The 17,469-nt window shown below is 38.8% G+C and overlaps 1 protein-coding gene across 1 annotated transcript; it reads right to left on the reverse strand.

Annotated features, from left to right (window-relative positions):
* Window positions 1-13,338: 13,338 nt before the first annotated feature.
* Window positions 13,339-17,009, reverse strand: LOC134876106 (mucin-2-like). The gene is made up of 14 exons (XM_063900960.1): window positions 16,791-17,009; window positions 16,611-16,675; window positions 16,259-16,440; window positions 15,972-16,162; window positions 15,793-15,857; window positions 15,441-15,622; window positions 15,154-15,344; window positions 14,974-15,038; window positions 14,622-14,803; window positions 14,335-14,525; window positions 14,156-14,220; window positions 13,804-13,985; window positions 13,518-13,707; window positions 13,339-13,403 (listed from the first exon to the last, which is right to left on the reverse strand). Exons 1-13 carry the CDS (start codon window positions 16,947-16,949, stop codon window positions 13,604-13,606), a joined length of 1,824 nt encoding a protein of 607 aa, XP_063757030.1. The 5' UTR covers window positions 16,950-17,009; the 3' UTR covers window positions 13,339-13,403; window positions 13,518-13,603.
* Window positions 17,010-17,469: the final 460 nt, after the last annotated feature.

Consider the following 17,469-nt stretch of genomic DNA (forward strand, 5'->3'; position numbering starts at 1 on the left):
GCCGTTGTAGGAGCAACAGTTGTAGGTGCTGCAGTTGTAGGAGCAACAGTGGTAGGTGCTGCAGTAGTAGGAGGTGCTGTTGTAGGTGCTGCAGTTGTAGGAGCAACAGTGGTAGGTACGGCAGTTGTAGGAGGTGCTGTTGTAGGCGCTGCCGTTGTAGGAGGTGCTGTTGTAGGTGCTGCAGTTGTAGGAGCAACAGTGATAGGTACTGCAGTTGTAGGAGGTGCTGTTGTAGGCGCTGCCGTTGTAGGAGGTGCTGTTGTAGGTGCTGCAGTTGTAGGAGCAATAGTGGTAGGTGCTGCAGTAGTAGGAGGTGCTGTTGTAGGTGCTGCAGTTGTAGGAGCAACAGTGGTAGGTACGGCAGTTGTAGGAGGTGCTGTTGTAGGCGCTGCCGTTGTAGGAGGTGCTGTTGTAGGTGCTGCAGTTGTAGGAGCAACAGTGATAGGTACTGCAGTTGTAGGAGGTGCTGTTGTAGGTGCTGCCGTTGTAGGAGGTGCTGTTGTAGGTGCTGCAGTTGTAGGAGCAACAGTGGTAGGTGCTGCCGTTGTAGGGGGTGCTGTTGTAGGTGCTGCAGTTGTAGGAGCAACAGTGGTAGGTGCTGCAGTAGTAGGAGGTGCCGTTGTAGGAGGTGCTGTTGTAGGTGCTGCAGTTGTAGGAGCAACAGTTGTAGGTGTTGCAGTTGTAGGGGGTGCTGTTGTAGGTACTGCAGTTGTAGGAGGTGCTGTTGTAGGCGCTGCCGTTGTAGGAGGTGCTGTTGTAGGTGCTGCAGTTGTAGGAGGTGCTGTTGTAGGTGCTGCAGTTGTAGGAGCAACAGTGGTAGGTGCTGCAGTAGTAGGCGCTGCCGTTGTAGGAGGTGTTGTTGTAGGCGCTGCAGTTGTAGGAGGTGCTGTTGTTGTAGGTGCTGCAGTTGTAGGAGCAACAGTGGTAGGTGCTGCAGTTGTAGGAGCAACAGTGGTAGGTGCTGCAGTAGTAGGAGGTGCTGTTGTAGGCGCTGCTGTTGTAGGAGGTGCAGTTGTAGGTGCTGCAGTTGTAGGAGCAACAGTGGTAGGTATTGCAGTTGTAGGAGCAACAGTGGTAGGTGCTACAGTTGTAGGAGGTGCTGTTGTAGGCGCTGCTGTTGTAGGAGGTGCTGTTGTAGGTGCTGCAGTTGTAGGAGCAACAGTGGTAGGTGCTGCAGTAGTAGGAGGTGCTGTTGTAGGTGCTGCAGTTGTAGGAGCAACAGTGGTAGGTACTGCAGTCGTAGGAGGTGCTGTTGTAGGCGCTGCCGTTGTAGGAGGTGCTGTTGTAGGTGCTGCAGTTGTAGGAGCAACAGTGGTAGGTACTTCAGTTGTAGGAGGTGCTGTTGTAGGTGCTGCAGTTGTAGGAGGTGCTGTTGTAGGTGCTGCAGTTGTAGGAGCAACAGTGGTAGGTGCTGCAGTAGTAGGAGGTGCTGTTGTAGGCGCTGCAGTTGTAGGAGCAACAGTGGTAGGTGCTGCAGTTGTAGGAGCAACAGTGGTAGGTGCTGAAGTTGTAGGAGGTGCTGTTGTAGGCGCTGCCGTTGTAGGAGGTGCTGTTGTAGGTGCTGCAGTTGTAGGAGCAACAGTTGTAGGTGTTGCAGTTGTAGGAGGTGCTGTTGTAGGTGCTGCAGTTGTAGGAGCAACAGTTGTAGGTGCTGCAGTAGTAGGAGGTGCTGTTGTAGGCGCTGCTGTTGTAGGAGGTGCTGTTGTAGGTGCTGCAGTTGTAGGAGGTGCTGTTGTAGGCGCTGCAGTTGTAGGAGGTGCTGTTGTAGGCGCTGCAGTTGTAGGAGCAACAGTGGTAGGTGCTGCAGTTGTAGGAGGTGCTGTTGTAGGCGCTGCAGTTGTAGGAGCAACAGTGGTAGGTGCTGCAGTTGTAGGAGCAACAGTGGTAGGTGCTGCAGTAGTAGGAGGTGCTGTTGTAGGCGCTGCTGTTGTAGGAGGTGCTGTTGTAGGTGCTGCAGTTGTAGGAGGTGCTGTTGTAGGTGCTGCAGTTGTAGGAGGTGCTGTTGTAGGCGCTGCAGTTGTAGGAGCAACAGTGGTAGGTGCTGCAGTAGTAGGAGGTGCTGTTGTAGGCGCTGCAGTTGTAGGAAGTGCTGTTGTAGGTGCTGCAGTTGTAGGAGCAACAGTGGTAGGTGCTGCAGTTGTAGGAGCAACAGTGGTAGGTCCTGCAGTTGTAGGAGGTGCTGTTGTTGCTGCTGCTGCTCTAGGTGCGGGAGTTGTTGTAGCTAACATAGCCCAAAAATAATATTCAGGTTATTCTTAGCCTTTTTTTTGTTGTTCATTGACATTTCCCTTATGTTATATAAAGAACCTTGGATGGCTATCCATTAACGTCGACCAGCTTACCTACTAAAATCAGGAAAATTGATATGATCCGGCCGACACCCATCCTGTCTTCCTTTGAATCTATAAGATCAAACAATACAGAGACTTACTCACAGAAGCAGCATATCAAAACCTTAAGATTCACAGTTACTATTGACTACAAATATTACCCTTTAAGTAGTACACAAGATTGCAATGACATCATTCATTATATAATAATATCTTATTTGTATTTTCATCCAAATTTGGCACATTTATTTCATTTCTGAAGAATGTAAAATGTGAAAAGATTTAGCTTAATAACCCATTATTGTTATTACCTCAAACCTCAAAGCCAACTGATTTATTTTTGTAAATCCCCCCCAGAAAATCTGAAAATATTTGAGAAGATTAAGCAAACAGAGCATCGATGCAGATCAATATAGAAATGTAACACATTCACAAAATATATCTTAGTGTCCAAGCCAAGCCATTTTTATTAGAATATGCAGCATTTTGAGTAATGTGATGGAACTGACAACCAACCTGACCCTGTTGTTATATATTTTGCTGCATAAACACTTTGATTGTAGAGGTATTGTAATTAACAATAATGAAATGAAAACATGTGGGGACTTGCTGCAGTGACTTACACCCTAATAATAACACCAAAACCAATATTGCTCCTACTGGTAATTGTGCTAAAAAATTGTGAATGAATAGCCAAACATTATTTCATCCCTCACTTTTGTAGAACTTCCAAGCAGTGTATACGGGAAATTTTAAATTATATAATGAATTAAGTTATCATACCCTGGACCTATAATAGAGGCATGACATGTAAAATAATCCATTTTTTTAAGTTTATCAAAGTTTTTCTTGAAATTGCCATTTTATACAACAAGCGTATTAGCTACTGTAGTAAGTAGTAGCAACCATGTTTGCTCCAGGTATGTTGATGCTGGCTGAAACCCCACCAAAAAGAGATTAAACTGTATCTTAAACAAACAGTCAACTATCCCAACAATTCCACTTTAGTATGTATAGTGAGAGACAAATTCAGCATTTGAAATAGACGTAGAAATGTACTTACCCCAAATTAGGTTAAAAATGATGCCTTTCTGTTTTCCTTCAATGTTTTGCAGTATATATCTATTAGTCTTTTAATCAAGTCAATCCCACATGTGATATTGCAAACGTTTCACACCTTATGTGACACTCAATGTTTTCATGCCTTTATATTGAGTTGGGCTTATGGCTCATGACGTGATTCATTGGTCATACATTTTTTCTAAATGTTGTTAAACCTTAGCCATTACAAAGCTTAATTACAAGGTACATCAATTGATCTGTCAATATGTCTGTTTATTACCAAAGTGTCTTGGCACTCCCTTCTTTTTCCTGCAAATCAACATTGTCACTACGCCCGTCCCATACCTGTTGTTTAGCAAATATAAAAGGGCTCTACGTAGAGCAGCGTATTACTCATCATTAACAAAACAAAAAAAGAACAATGGCAGGTTTCATTTCAAACCTTCCTGACAGAGCCACGACTCTATTGAGCCTTCTCTTTTTATATCATGAAGAAGTAATTACTTTGTCTCTATTTATAAAGAGGAAATTATAGCTCTTCGAAACAAAATTAAACAATTCATGCCCCAAACTGGTATACATTTAACTTCAACCACCAGATTATGACAAACTGTGGATATGTATTTAGGCTAGTCAACCATTTCTTAATCCAAACCACAACAATATGTCTTTTGTCAGGCTATGTACCAGAGTCCTTTATGGTAGCTGTGATAATACATCTTCTTAAAAATCCCAACCTTGTTCCAGAGTTTTTGGCTGATTAAAGACACATATCTAACCTTCTCTTTCTCACAAGAAATCCTTGAGAAAGTTGTTGCTAACAGTTGTGTAATTTGGTAAATACAATTGTTGAAAAAGGAACAACACCAAGATAATAAATATCCTATTTAATGGAATGGTCTCTCTTTGTACACGTTAACGACGAATCCTCCATCTATACCTAAGTTAGGCACTATTACAGTATAAGTAATCATTCGAATGTTTGAAGTGGTTATGCCCTAGTTATGCTACTTAAAACTTAGAGTGTTGGGGGAATTTCACCCTTTTCCTCTCATGTTTTACTTATTTTTATGCTGTATATGCACTTTATTTGCATACACATTGAGGATACAAACACGGTTACACCTCATTGTGAACAACACCCAATGTGAATCGTCATTCTGTCAGCATCTTTGGTTAGTTTTATGTAACACTCCCGTCTTTTGTTAAGTAACTGCTGCATTCCGTCAATGGGAAGGTTGAAGGAATTTTGTCTATGTAATAGGAGATCATGACCAATAAATATGGATTGACACTGACGTGTGAAAGGAGCAGTGAAAAATGCAAAACTAAAAACAACTTGAAATATTATTTTAAAGTAATGTTTTATAAATCCAATATGATCCAGTTTGAACATTTTCTTTTCTTAATAAATGAATAGACAAGTATTTTTTTAACTCCAAGTATGGAGAATATAAATATATATGTGTTATTTTAAAAAATGTAAGCAAATTGTTATCACTTAAAATGCAAGAGCTTTCGTCACTATCATGTCATGAAGACTAGGGCAGATGGACACAAGAGAAAGGAAAGGAATACAAAAGAATCTGATTGATAAATCATATGAGAGGATAAATTGCAGGTGAATAGCTGGGCAAAGAAGCTCGGGTGAAGGGAGTAAGGTGATTAAACAGCAGAAGAGGGCAGGGGATACATTCAAAGTCTTTTCTTTGACATTTCCTCACTCCTCAGTGCCAATTCAAACCAAAAGTCATTTCTGTGTGCTATCTTGAAGAACACATCAAAGTATTATTTTTGTTTGGGCAGCATGTGTGTGGGACTAATAAAAGATTTCTGACTCTGATGGATTGATAAGCGAGGCGACAAGTGACAAGCGAAGATACAGGAGATAATCCTCTATGGGAGTATTTTACCTGCCTGCTGTAATGACGTACCTGAGGAGATCATAGATGCAACTGGCTGCTCTTTTAAAAACTCACTTTCTTAGAATTGACTTTAGTTGATTTTATACATGTTTTATTACTGTTGTTTGCTTTACTGTCTTTGTGTTTTATAAGGTATTTAGTTCATGTCCTTCTTTGTATTTAATTGTGTTCTGTTTTATTTGAAAGGTGCTATGTAAATTATGTATTATTATTATTTGCTTCATTATTATTTTACTGTCCAGCCATCACACCCATAACTGCCCTCTTGACTCATCATCATGGATAATTCCCAGTCACACTTCACTCCACATTCACACATGTGGAATGCAACAACAACAATCTGTTGTTGTTGCATTCCACATGTGTGAATGTGGAGTGAAGTGTGACTGTACGCTACGACAAACAAATACATATTGATGGTAAGTGACATACTAATGGAGCAGGAAGAAATGCAACAAAAAAAAAACAATAAAGAAATGTGCTTACGGAATTACAAAAAAATATATATATTGATTGAATATTGGAAATGCCATTGGTATACATAGAAGTAAACATGTATAAGCAGATTAGTAGAACACAGTTACAAAAGACATTATGGACGAATAGTTACTTTTGTAATGTTTGTTTTTTTATACTTCCAAAAAGTACAGTAGGTGCGGCAGTTGTTTGCGGAACAATCACTTTGTGTGAATGCCTCTCACATTATTTTTTCAATGACACTTATGATATATGGCACAGCAGTACTGTTATTATTTATAACTTCAGGTAAACATCCAAAGGCAAATTGCTTGGGACACAAAGGAATTAAAATACAGTGGAGTCGCACGATTGGCTGGATAAATGGTGACATGGATTGAACCTGCTCCACCCAGTTCATTTATTCTGTTGAGAGATCATGTTCGCAGTTGTGGTTTCCACTCTCTAGACAATCTCGAGGGTGAGTTTTTGCTTGCTCAATGTATCTACAACTACAATCCTGCTCTGATGTTCACTATTTTCTTTCATACCAACCGCCAAAACAATTGTTTTGTCTTTACCTGTTTATCTAGATGCGATCACAATATAAATGATAATAAGTAATATAGGACTATATTCTAATAACCTGGCTCATTCACATCACATACGATACTTGGAAGGTCATTTTTGACCTCATTCCTGTCATTTAGTATGTATTGGGGCGACAGTTGCTCAGTCTATAGGGAATTGCATTGGGAAGCGAAGGGTCGCTCGTTCAGGTCCCAATTGGACCAAAAATATGGGGTGTGGATTGATAGCTGGATCGGTGGCCGTTTGCCACCTGAGCATGACTGAATTGTCCTTGACCTGGCATATCTCTCCTTTCATCAGGTCATTCTCATGTTCTGTTTTTCAGAGATCCACAATATTTAGCCAGGTAGAAAACACGTGTTCAGATTTTGTTTGATGTAATGGCTAATGACATTGTAGAACCTGAAATAAAGAACATCATAAACTGCAACTAATGACTGGAAAGCATCTGTTATGTGTCTGCGTCTGGATCACTCAACCTTACCTGTGAAGTAATGGCAAACCAAATTAAAAACATAAGAACAACAAAGCTGCAATTACAGACGTTATTTATAAATCAAACATTTTTCAGATATGTTATAACATCTTAACAATAAGAAAGCCCAATGACAGGGCAAATCATCACAGCTGTAAACCTGTCAGTTTATTGTTGAAGTTTCATACGCCTTTCTTTTTTTATGCAAATCAAATATGTTGTGACCGCGCCTGACTCGTAATGCCAGAGCAGCTTACTCATTATTTATTGAAGAGAAAAAGGACATTTCAGGTTCCTGATCAACAATGAAAGAGAGCCACAGCTCTATTGAGACTTTTGTTTTTGTATCACTAAGTAGTAGCTACCTAAAGTGCTTTTTAAGGATCGAATTATAGCTCTTAGAGACAAAATCAACAACCCCCTGCCCCAAATTGGTACAGAGTATTCTTCAACCATCAGACTATTACAAACTGCTGTAACACCATACATGTATTTAGACTGCTTTTTTTTATATACACCTTCACCAACTAACCTCAAAATGTCTTCTTTGTTAACCATCAACCTGTCTCTAAGACAAATCTGTCTTTGTTGTAGGCTATGAAGTCCTTTAAGGTAACTTTAATTAAACCTCTTCTTAAAAAAGCCATACTTTGACACAGAGGTTTTGGCACACACGTTCACTCTGTTTCTAAAGGGTCAAAGTCAGAGAGACATATTTTTCAATCACCTCATGATACACAACACCCATTGTCAACCATCAAAACCAACAAATATACTTTTTCACACTCCCTTCTTTTCTTTTGTTCCTTTTGTTCTGAAAAGTTCCTGGTGCATTCCACCAATGGGAAGTTTGAGAAGTGTAATTGGAGGTTATGACAATTGATGCTCTTTGACAATAGATGGTGGCACACATACTTGAGTCTTATGTTACTCCTTGGCAAAGTTTGTCAGTTTAACAGACATAACAAGTTTCATAAGACATTTGTCCAAAAATAATTCCCACAACAATATTTATTTTCTGAAATCATTCACTTTGTGTGAATGAATCATATATGAATTTCACTTTTAAAATACAAATACTGAAATGAATCACGTTTTCTACTTTATTCTGATTTATTGAGATGTATATACACAGTTGAGTGTTTTAAGGCAATACTGGGAAGCCAAAACCCCATTCAGCAAATTCCAATCGAGAAACAAGAAGTCGGATTGGCTGTTGAGAAGTTGTAGCATCTATTCACCGACACATAGCCCCAACTGTACACACAGTACACTGAATTGATTTTAGAAGTTGAATAAAATCGTGGTATAAACTATCATAGTCCACAAGTAGAGACTGACTCCTGGTGGCTGATGCAATGCATTACATCACATCAAAACGGCATGATAGATATCATGCAGATTCAGTTGCAATGGTTTGTTTATCCATCAGGGGGGGTAATGTTATAGTCGACAGTGTTTACTGTGGCTGAAATAATCATATCAGATCTGACCTCCCAGAAATGTGCTTCAACACAGAGGGAAGTTCAAATTATTATCAGTTTATGACACATGATCAGTTCTAAACACCAAAACAGTGTGTTGTTTTGTGTGCATCAAAATAGCAATAAGGCTGAAGGAGAATCTTGCTCATAAGTATATATTCTATTTTGTTTAGGAAATATCTAAAGACCCAATATTTAACAGAATAATGTTTAAATGAAATCTATAGTAAAATATACTAATAATACCAATAATACTAATTCTTATAATACTAATAAAAAAATATATATAATAATAATAATAAAAATAATAATAATAATAATAATAATAATAATAATAATAATAATAATAATAATAATAATAATAAAATACTATGTTTACAATATTTATCATGTTAATTATTATAATTATAGTGGGTGCTTGAGTTTACCAGTAAATATCCAGTAACACTTGGGGTATTTAAACATCACCGGTGCAATAATTGAAGCTCCTCACATTAAAGACACCTGATATACTTTTGGTTTACACATCAAAAATTGACACATGAAGTTCTTTAAAGATTTTGTATTCTGTGCATTGTTAGTTTAGGACATAAATAATTAAATAATTGTGCAAACAGGAATTAACAGAATACAGCTGTGCATGATTTCATAAATAAATAGTTTGTATAAATAAGAAAATCAACAGTGCATTGCATTGACATACAAAGAATTTGATTAGAAAACAGTATGCATTTGTTCTGAGTTGGAAAGTTTAGCCCACAAGGAGCTGCATGTGTTACTTCCAAAGCTAAACTTAACAACATAAATAACCTTCATTAAGAAGAAGAATGCTAAAGGAAAGTGCTTACTGGATTAATTATTAGTGAAATTATTGTGTTTGAAATATATTGCTTATAATTGTGCTATTTTAATGGAGACTTACATTTGAATTTCATAGCATGTTACCCAAAGCTGTAAATGACATAATACACCGGAGTCCTTTCTTCAAATCCGTAATAGCACTACGGCCATTGGCTGGACAGTAGCCATGACAACAATACTAGGAAGGATGCAGTGATTGGACTGATATAATGGCTCACTCCACTTGAATCTGAAAGGAGGAGAAGGAAACAAACTTTAGCTGAACAAGTGTGCACCTTTTGACTGCACTGTTGATAACGTAGCCCAGAGTAATACTTACATATGCCATTCACATCGAAGTAGCTGCCTTCAATGTCGAAGCCGGTAACGACTGAAACTGCGGTCATGAGAACGTTCGCAACCTGATTGTTATTAGGAACAGATGTGCTTACAAAGGTGAGGTCCATGTTGTTGATGATCATTGAGGAGTCATTCCTGCAGTAGAAAAAAAAAATTGTTATTGCTTGAAATATCACATTTAGGCCACTGATCACAAACTGAAACTCGATATGTCTTTAGAAATTACCTGAAGGACACCACTTTCAAGGACTTAAATGAAGGAAATTCCCTTTTAAAAACAGGTGTAAGCTGCAGAAACAGGAAACAGTTTGTTGAAAGAGGCAAATACAAAAGTATAAAATGTCTTACTTTAACTTCGACATTTACATTGAACTGTGAATATATGACAGCATTTATTTGTCTGATATACATCTGTCATCAATTCATACTGGAAATTTAAGTTTGAAAATATATTTTATTTTGACTTCTTTCCTTTATTCTTTGAGTCTGCGCTTGAGTTCTCTCTATTACACATTCAGTAAGTGGAGATCATTGTGAGACGTACCTGTTCTTTGATCATTGCAGCTCGACTTTTATAAGCTGTAGATGATGGTTTCAGCAAGTCACTTGTAAAGGGGGTCAGACGGGACCTGAATATCACCCTTTTTATAATGAGTGCTACAGTTGCAGGTGCAGCAGGACTAGGTTCTGCAACTGTAGTTGGATCTGTAACTGGACTGGCTGTAAAAAAAATGGTTTTGCAGAGTCAAATTATTAGTTTTGAAGTTCAATACACAGTGCAGTTAATGACAATTTATTCAGATCTATTAAAATGTGTTCTGAATAAATGAAAGGTAGTCAAGATGATTGCTTATCATGCTTGGAAGTTGTATTCAATGATCTTTACTTCCGTTTAGTTTCATGGTAAAATCCTTCAGTTGATTTATTGAGGAACAGAGCACAAGAAGCTCATGTAATGTCATGTGTTTTGCAAACTGATAAAGCTAAATATTGTGTTGTGGTTACATACCTAATATCGAGACTGAGGTGGGATATACACTCAAGTTCAAGCTGTTGTTGGGAACGCTGAGAGCCAGTACGAAGTCTTTAACAACAACAGCATTCATTGGGAGTTCTGCATGAGAAGTGTTTGGATGGAACATAACTGCCAACGTCGCTTGAGTTTCGGTAACTCGTGTTACATCCACGGGACTGTATCAGAAACCATATGAGGAAAGTAATATGAGATTAAAATATTGCCTTTTGATATGTATGATTAAAAACCAACATTAGCACATAGACAAATGAAACATTAAATCTTGCTTAAATCAGAGAAGAATTGCAAATATATCTTTACCTGATTTTTCTTAATTCGCAGTGGGAAAATGTTTTGGGATATTTGGCAGTGTAAATTTTATGACACTGAAAAAACAAAACAATTGAAAAATTAGATTTGAAGCATAACATTTAAATGTAAAGAAACAGAAGTTTAACTGAAATTAAATGTTATCTTTAATGCTTTGATGCTCATTTTGATTTGTGTGATAACAAATTTCTCTCACCACATTTACAAATTTTTCTTTCAATTTTTTGTATTCAGCGCTGTTGGAGTCAGTGAGGGCAAGTGAAAAAGACAGTCCTTTATATACTGCTGAGAGAATGTAAGTGGGTCTAGGTGTTGTAGGTGAGTTGGTGCTGCGGATGGTGTGGTTGTAGCTGGAGCAGTTGTAGTCACATCTGGAACTGGACTTTCTGTAAAACAAATACAAATTTAAAGGATATGTTAGTACTAACCAAATGTTATTTCACTGATCAGAAAGGACCATTCATTGTGTTGAGTTTACTTACCTAATACTTTGACTGAAGCAGGATTTATGCTCACGTCCAAGCTGTTGTTGGGGTCATTCAGAGCTTCTACTAAGGTCTGAGCAACGACATTATTCTGTGGGAGATCTGCAAAGGCAGTATTCTCATGGAACACTACCGCCACAGTTGCTTGAGTTTCGTTGTCTTTTGGTGGACTTAAGGCCCTGTATGAAAGAACAGAGAGGAAGAAGTGTTATATTATGATATGAGATGATCCTGTTGCTTTGTTAAATGGGTGATTATGATTCCTTAAAGATTAGAAGATACCAATTTTAAGTTCACAATCCTTCATGTAAAGTTCAATCAGAGAAACACTCTCTGATTATTGTTTTACCTGACGTTTTTCAAAAGGCAGCGGGAAAACTTGTTTGCAAACTTGCTGCTGAACTTCTCGTTACACTGCAAAAAGAAAGAACATCAAAGACCATGAGTACCTTTCAAGAACATTTTTGTTGAATGAAATTAAACCAGAACAACGGAATTCATGTATTTTATTTTGAAAGTTGGCTCACCGCTTTTAGAGCTGCTGTTTCAAGAGCTTTGTATTCATCGCTGTTGGAGTCAGTGAGGGCAGGTGAGAAAGCCAGTTCTTTCAATTCTACTGAGAGAATATAAGTGGGTTCAGAGGCTGCAGGTGAAGTTGGTGCTATGGATGGTGTGGTTGTAGGTGGAGCAGTTGTAGTCACATCTGGAACTGGACTTTCTGTAAAACAAATACAAATTTAAAGGATATGTTAGTACTAACCAAATGTTATTTCACTGATCAGAAAGGACCATTCATTGTGTTGAGTTTACTTACCTAATACTTTGACTGAAGCAGGATTTATGCTCACGTCCAAGCTGTTGTTGGGGTCATTCAGAGCTTCTACTAAGGTCTGAGCAACGACATTATTCTGTGGGAGATCTGCAAAGGTAGTATTCTCATGGAACACAACCGCCACAGTTGCTTGAGTTTCGTTGTCTTTTGGTGGACTTAAGGCCCTGTATGAAAGAACAGAGAGGAAGAAGTGTTATATTATGATATGAGATGATCCTGTTGCTTTGTTAAATGGGTGATTATGATTCCTTAAAGATTAGAAGATACCAATTTTAAGTTCACAATCCTTCATGTAAAGTTCAATCAGAGAAACACTCTCTGATTATTGTTTTACCTGACGTTTTTCAAAAGGCAGCGGGAAAACTTGTTTGCAAACTTGCTGCTGAACTTGTCGTTACACTGCAAAAAGAAACAACATCCAAAGACCATGAGTACCTTTCAAGAACATTTTGTCTTGAATGAAAATAAACCAGCTTAAAGGAATTCATGTATTTTATTTTGAAAGTTGGCTCACCGCTTTTAGAGCTGCTGTTTCAAGAGCTTTGTATTCATCGCTGTTGGAGTCAGTGAGGGCAGGTGAGAAAGCCAGTTCTTTCAATTCTACTGAGAGAATATAAGTGGGTTCAGAGGCTGCAGGTGAAGTTGGTGCTATGGATGGTGTGGTTGTAGGTGGAGCAGTTGTAGTCACATCTGGAACTGGACTTTCTGTAAAACAAATACAAATTTAAAGGATATGTTAGTACTAACCAAATGTTATTTCACTGATCAGAAAGGACCATTCATTGTGTTGAGTTTACTTACCTAATACTTTGACTGAAGCAGGATTTATGCTCACGTCCAAGCTGTTGTTGGGGTCATTCAGAGCTTCTACTAAGGTCTGAGCAACAACATTATTCTGTGGGAGATCTGCAAAGGTAGTATTCTCATGGAACACTACCGCCACAGTTGCTTGAGTTTCGTTGTCTTTTGGTGGACTTAAGGCCCTGTATGAAAGAACAGAGAGGAAGAAGTGTTATATTATGATATGAGATGATCCTGTTGCTTTGTTAAATGGGTGATTATGATTCCTTAAAGATTAGAAGATACCAATTTTAAGTTCACAATCCTTCATGTAAAGTTCAATCAGAGAAACACTCTCTGATTATTGTTTTACCTGACGTTTTTCAAAAGGCAGCGGGAAAACTTGTTTGCAAACTTGCTGCTGAACTTGTCGTTACACTGCAAAAAGAAAGAACATCAAAGACCATGAGTACCTTTCAAGCACATTTTGTGTTGAATGAAATTAAACCAGAACAACGGAATTCATGTATTTTATTTTGAAAGTTGGCTCACCGCTTTTAGAGCTGCTGTTTCAAGAGCTTTGTATTCATCGCTGTTGGAGTCAGTGAGGGCAGGTGAGAAAGCCAGTTCTTTCAATTCTACTGAGAGAATATAAGTGGGTTCAGAGGCTGCAGGTGAAGTTGGTGCTGCGATGGTGTGGTTGTAGCTGGAGCAGTTGTAGTCACATCTGGAACTGGACTTTCTGTAAAACAAATACAAATGTAAAGGATATGTTAGTACTAACCAAATGTTATTTCACTGATCAGAAAGGACCATTCATTGTGTTGAGTTTACTTACCTAATACTTTGACTGAAGCAGGATTTATGCTCACGTCCAAGCTGTTGTTGGGGTCATTCAGAGCTTCTACTAAGGTCTGAGCAACAACATTATTCTGTGGGAGATCTGCAAAGGTAGTATTCTCATGGAACACTACCGCCACAGTTGCTTGAGTTTCGTTGTCTTTTGGTGGACTTAAGGCCCTGTATGAAAGAACAGAGAGGAAGAAGTGTTATATTATGATATGAGATGATCCTGTTGCTTTGTTAAATGGGTGATTATGATTCCTTAAAGATTAGAAGATACCAATTTTAAGTTCACAATCCTTCATGTAAAGTTCAATCAGAGAAACACTCTCTGATTATTGTTTTACCTGACGTTTTTCAAAAGGCAGCGGGAAAACTTGTTTGCAAACTTGCTGCTGAACTTCTCGTTACACTGCAAAAAGAAACAACATCCAAAGACCATGAGTACCTTTCAAGAACATTTGTGTTGAATGAAAATAAACCATCTTAAAGGAATTCATGTATTTTATTTTGAAAGTTGGCTCACCGCTTTTAGAGCTGCTGTTTCAAGAGCTTTGTATTCATCGCTGTTGGAGTCAGTGAGGGCAGGTGAGAAAGCCAGTTCTTTCAATTCTACTGAGAGAATATAAGTGGGTTCAGAGGCTGCAGGTGAAGTTGGTGCTATGGATGGTGTGGTTGTAGGTGGAGCAGTTGTAGTCACATCTGGAACTGGACTTTCTGTAAAACAAATACAAATTTAAAGGATATGTTAGTACTAACCAAATGTTATTTCACTGATCAGAAAGGACCATTCATTGTGTTGAGTTTACTTACCTAATACTTTGACTGAAGCAGGATTTATGCTCACGTCCAAGCTGTTGTTGGGGTCATTCAGAGCTTCTACTAAGGTCTGAGCAACGACATTATTCTGTGGGAGATCTGCAAAGGTAGTATTCTCATGGAACACTACCGCCACAGTTGCTTGAGTTTCGTTGTCTTTTGGTGGACTTAAGGCCCTGTATGAAAGAACAGAGAGGACGAAGTGTTATATTATGATATGAGATGATCCTGTTGCTTTGTTAAATGGGTGATTATGATTCCTTAAAGATTAGAAGATACCAATTTTAAGTTCACAATCCTTCATGTAAAGTTCAATCAGAGAAACACTCTCTGATTATTGTTTTACCTGACGTTTTTCAAAAGGCAGCGGGAAAACTTGTTTGCAAACTTGCTGCTGAACTTGTCGTTACACTGCAAAAAGAAAAAACATCCAAAGACCATGAGTACCTTTCAAGCACATTTTGTCTTGAATGAAATTAAACCAGAAGAACGGAATTCATGTATTTTATTTTGAAAGTTGGCTCACCGCTTTTAGAGCTGCTGTTTCAAGAGCTTTGTATTCATCGCTGTTGGAGTCAGTGAGGGCAGGTGAGAAAGCCAGTTCTTTCAATTCTACTGAGAGAATATAAGTGGGTTCAGAGGCTGCAGGTGAAGTTGGTGCTATGGATGGTGTGGTTGTAGGTGGAGCAGTTGTAGTCACATCTGGAACTGGACTTTCTGTAAAACAAATACAAATTTAAAGGATATGTTAGTACTAACCAAATGTTATTTCACTGATCAGAAAGGACCATTCATTGTGTTGAGTTTACTTACCTAATACTTTGACTGAAGCAGGATTTATGCTCACGTCCAAGCTGTTGTTGGGGTCATTCAGAGCTTCTACTAAGGTCTGAGCAACGACATTATTCTGTGGGAGATCTGCAAAGGTAGTATTCTCATGGAACACTACCGCCACAGTTGCTTGAGTTTCGTTGTCTTTTGGTGGACTTAAGGCCCTGTATGAAAGAACAGAGAGGAAGAAGTGTTATATTATGATATGAGATGATCCTGTTGCTTTGTTAAATGGGTGATTATGATTCCTTAAAGATTAGAAGATACCAATTTTAAGTTCACAATCCTTCATGTAAAGTTCAATCAGAGAAACACTCTCTGATTATTGTTTTACCTGACGTTTTTCAAAAGGCAGCGGGAAAACTTGTTTGCAAACTTGCTGCTGAACTTCTCGTTACACTGCAAAAAGAAACAACATCCAAAGACCATGAGTACCTTTCAAGAACATTTGTCTTGAATGAAAATAAACCAGAACAACGGAATTCATGTATTTTATTTTGAAAGTTGGCTCACCGCTTTTAGAGCTGCTGTTTCAAGAGCTTTGTATTCATCGCTGTTGGAGTCAGTGAGGGCAGGTGAGAAAGCCAGTTCTTTCAATTCTACTGAGAGAATATAAGTGGGTTCAGAGGCTGCAGGTGAAGTTGGTGCTATGGATGGTGTGGTTGTAGGTGGAGCAGTTGTAGTCACATCTGGAACTGGACTTTCTGTAAAACAAATACAAATTTAAAGGATATGTTAGTACTAACCAAATGTTATTTCACTGATCAGAAAGGACCATTCATTGTGTTGAGTTTACTTACCTAATACTTTGACTGAAGCAGGATTTATGCTCACGTCCAAGCTGTTGTTGGGGTCATTCAGAGCTTCTACTAAGGTCTGAGCAACAACATTATTCTGTGGGAGATCTGCAAAGGCAGTATTCTCATGGAACACAACCGCCACAGTTGCTTGCGTTTCGTTGTCTTTTGGTGGACTTAAGGCCCTGTATGAAAGAACAGAGAGGAAGAAGTGTTATATTATGATATGAGATGATCCTGTTGCTTTGTTAAATGGGTGATTATGATTCCTTAAAGATTAGAAGATACCAATTTTAAGTTCACAATCCTTCATGTAAAGTTCAATCAGAGAAACACTCTCTGATTATTGTTTTACCTGACGTTTTTCAAAAGGCAGCGGGAAAACTTGTTTGCAAACTTGCTGCTGAACTTCTCGTTACACTGCAAAACGAAAGAACATCCAAAGACCATGAGTACCTTTCAAGAACATTTTGTCTTGAATAAAATTAAACCAGAACAACGGAATTCATGTATTTTATTTTGAAAGTTGTCTCACCGCTTTTAGAGCTGCTGTTTCAAGAGCTTTGTATTCATCGCTGTTGGAGTCAGTGAGGGCAGGTGAGAAATCCTGTCCTTTGAATACTGCTGAGAGAATATAAGTGGGTTCAGGGGCAACGATGTGTGTTGCAACAGTAGTTGTATGTGCTGCTGTCATGGGAGGAGTGGTTGTAGGTGCTGCAGTTGTTGCAGCTGCTGTTGTTGGTGCAGCTGTTGTAGTTGTTGCTGTTGTTGGGGCAGAGGTTGTTGGTGATGCTGTCGTAGGTGCTGCAGTTGTTGCAGCTGCTGTTTCTGCTTTTGTTGTAGGTGCGACAGTCATTGGTGGAATGATTGAAGTTGCAGCTGATGTAGGGGCAATAGTAGTTTCTGCTGCAGTTGTAATGTGCTTCAAGGGCAAGGTGCTCACTACTTTTTCTTGCTTGTTATTGCCTCGAATCGGGGGCTTGGGCTGTTGCTCTGCATTTTTTTGGCTTGTTTTGGGGGCGTCTGGTCTGTCTTGGGGAGAGCGTTTGTAGGGCAGTCTGCAGTCAAAACAACAGCAATTGTGGGTGCTACTGTTGTGGTGCTGGCAGTTGTAGGTGCTGCTGTTTAGGTGCAGGCGGTTGTAGTGCTGCGTTGTAGTGCTGCAAGTTGTAGGGGCTGCTGTTGTAGGTTCTGCTGTTGTAGGGGCTGCCATT

Source organism: Eleginops maclovinus, chromosome 14, assembly GCF_036324505.1.
Source record: "Eleginops maclovinus isolate JMC-PN-2008 ecotype Puerto Natales chromosome 14, JC_Emac_rtc_rv5, whole genome shotgun sequence".
NCBI classification, from domain to species: domain Eukaryota; kingdom Metazoa; phylum Chordata; class Actinopteri; order Perciformes; family Eleginopidae; genus Eleginops; species Eleginops maclovinus.

What these genes read in the sequence shown, in the direction of transcription:
- LOC134876106 (XM_063900960.1), bottom strand. Translation starts at nt 16,949, where the DNA reads ATGACAGCAGCACATACAACTACTGTTGCAACACACATCGTTGCCCCT. An exon ending in AAACAGCAGCTCTAAAAGCG is followed by an intron (nt 15,858 to 15,971) that starts GTGAGCCAACTT and finishes TTCTTTTTGCAG; the next exon opens with TGTAACGAGAAGTTCAGCAG. An exon ending in TGCCTTTTGAAAAACGTCAG is followed by an intron (nt 13,986 to 14,155) that starts GTAAAACAATAA and finishes TCTTTCATACAG; the next exon opens with GGCCTTAAGTCCACCAAAAG.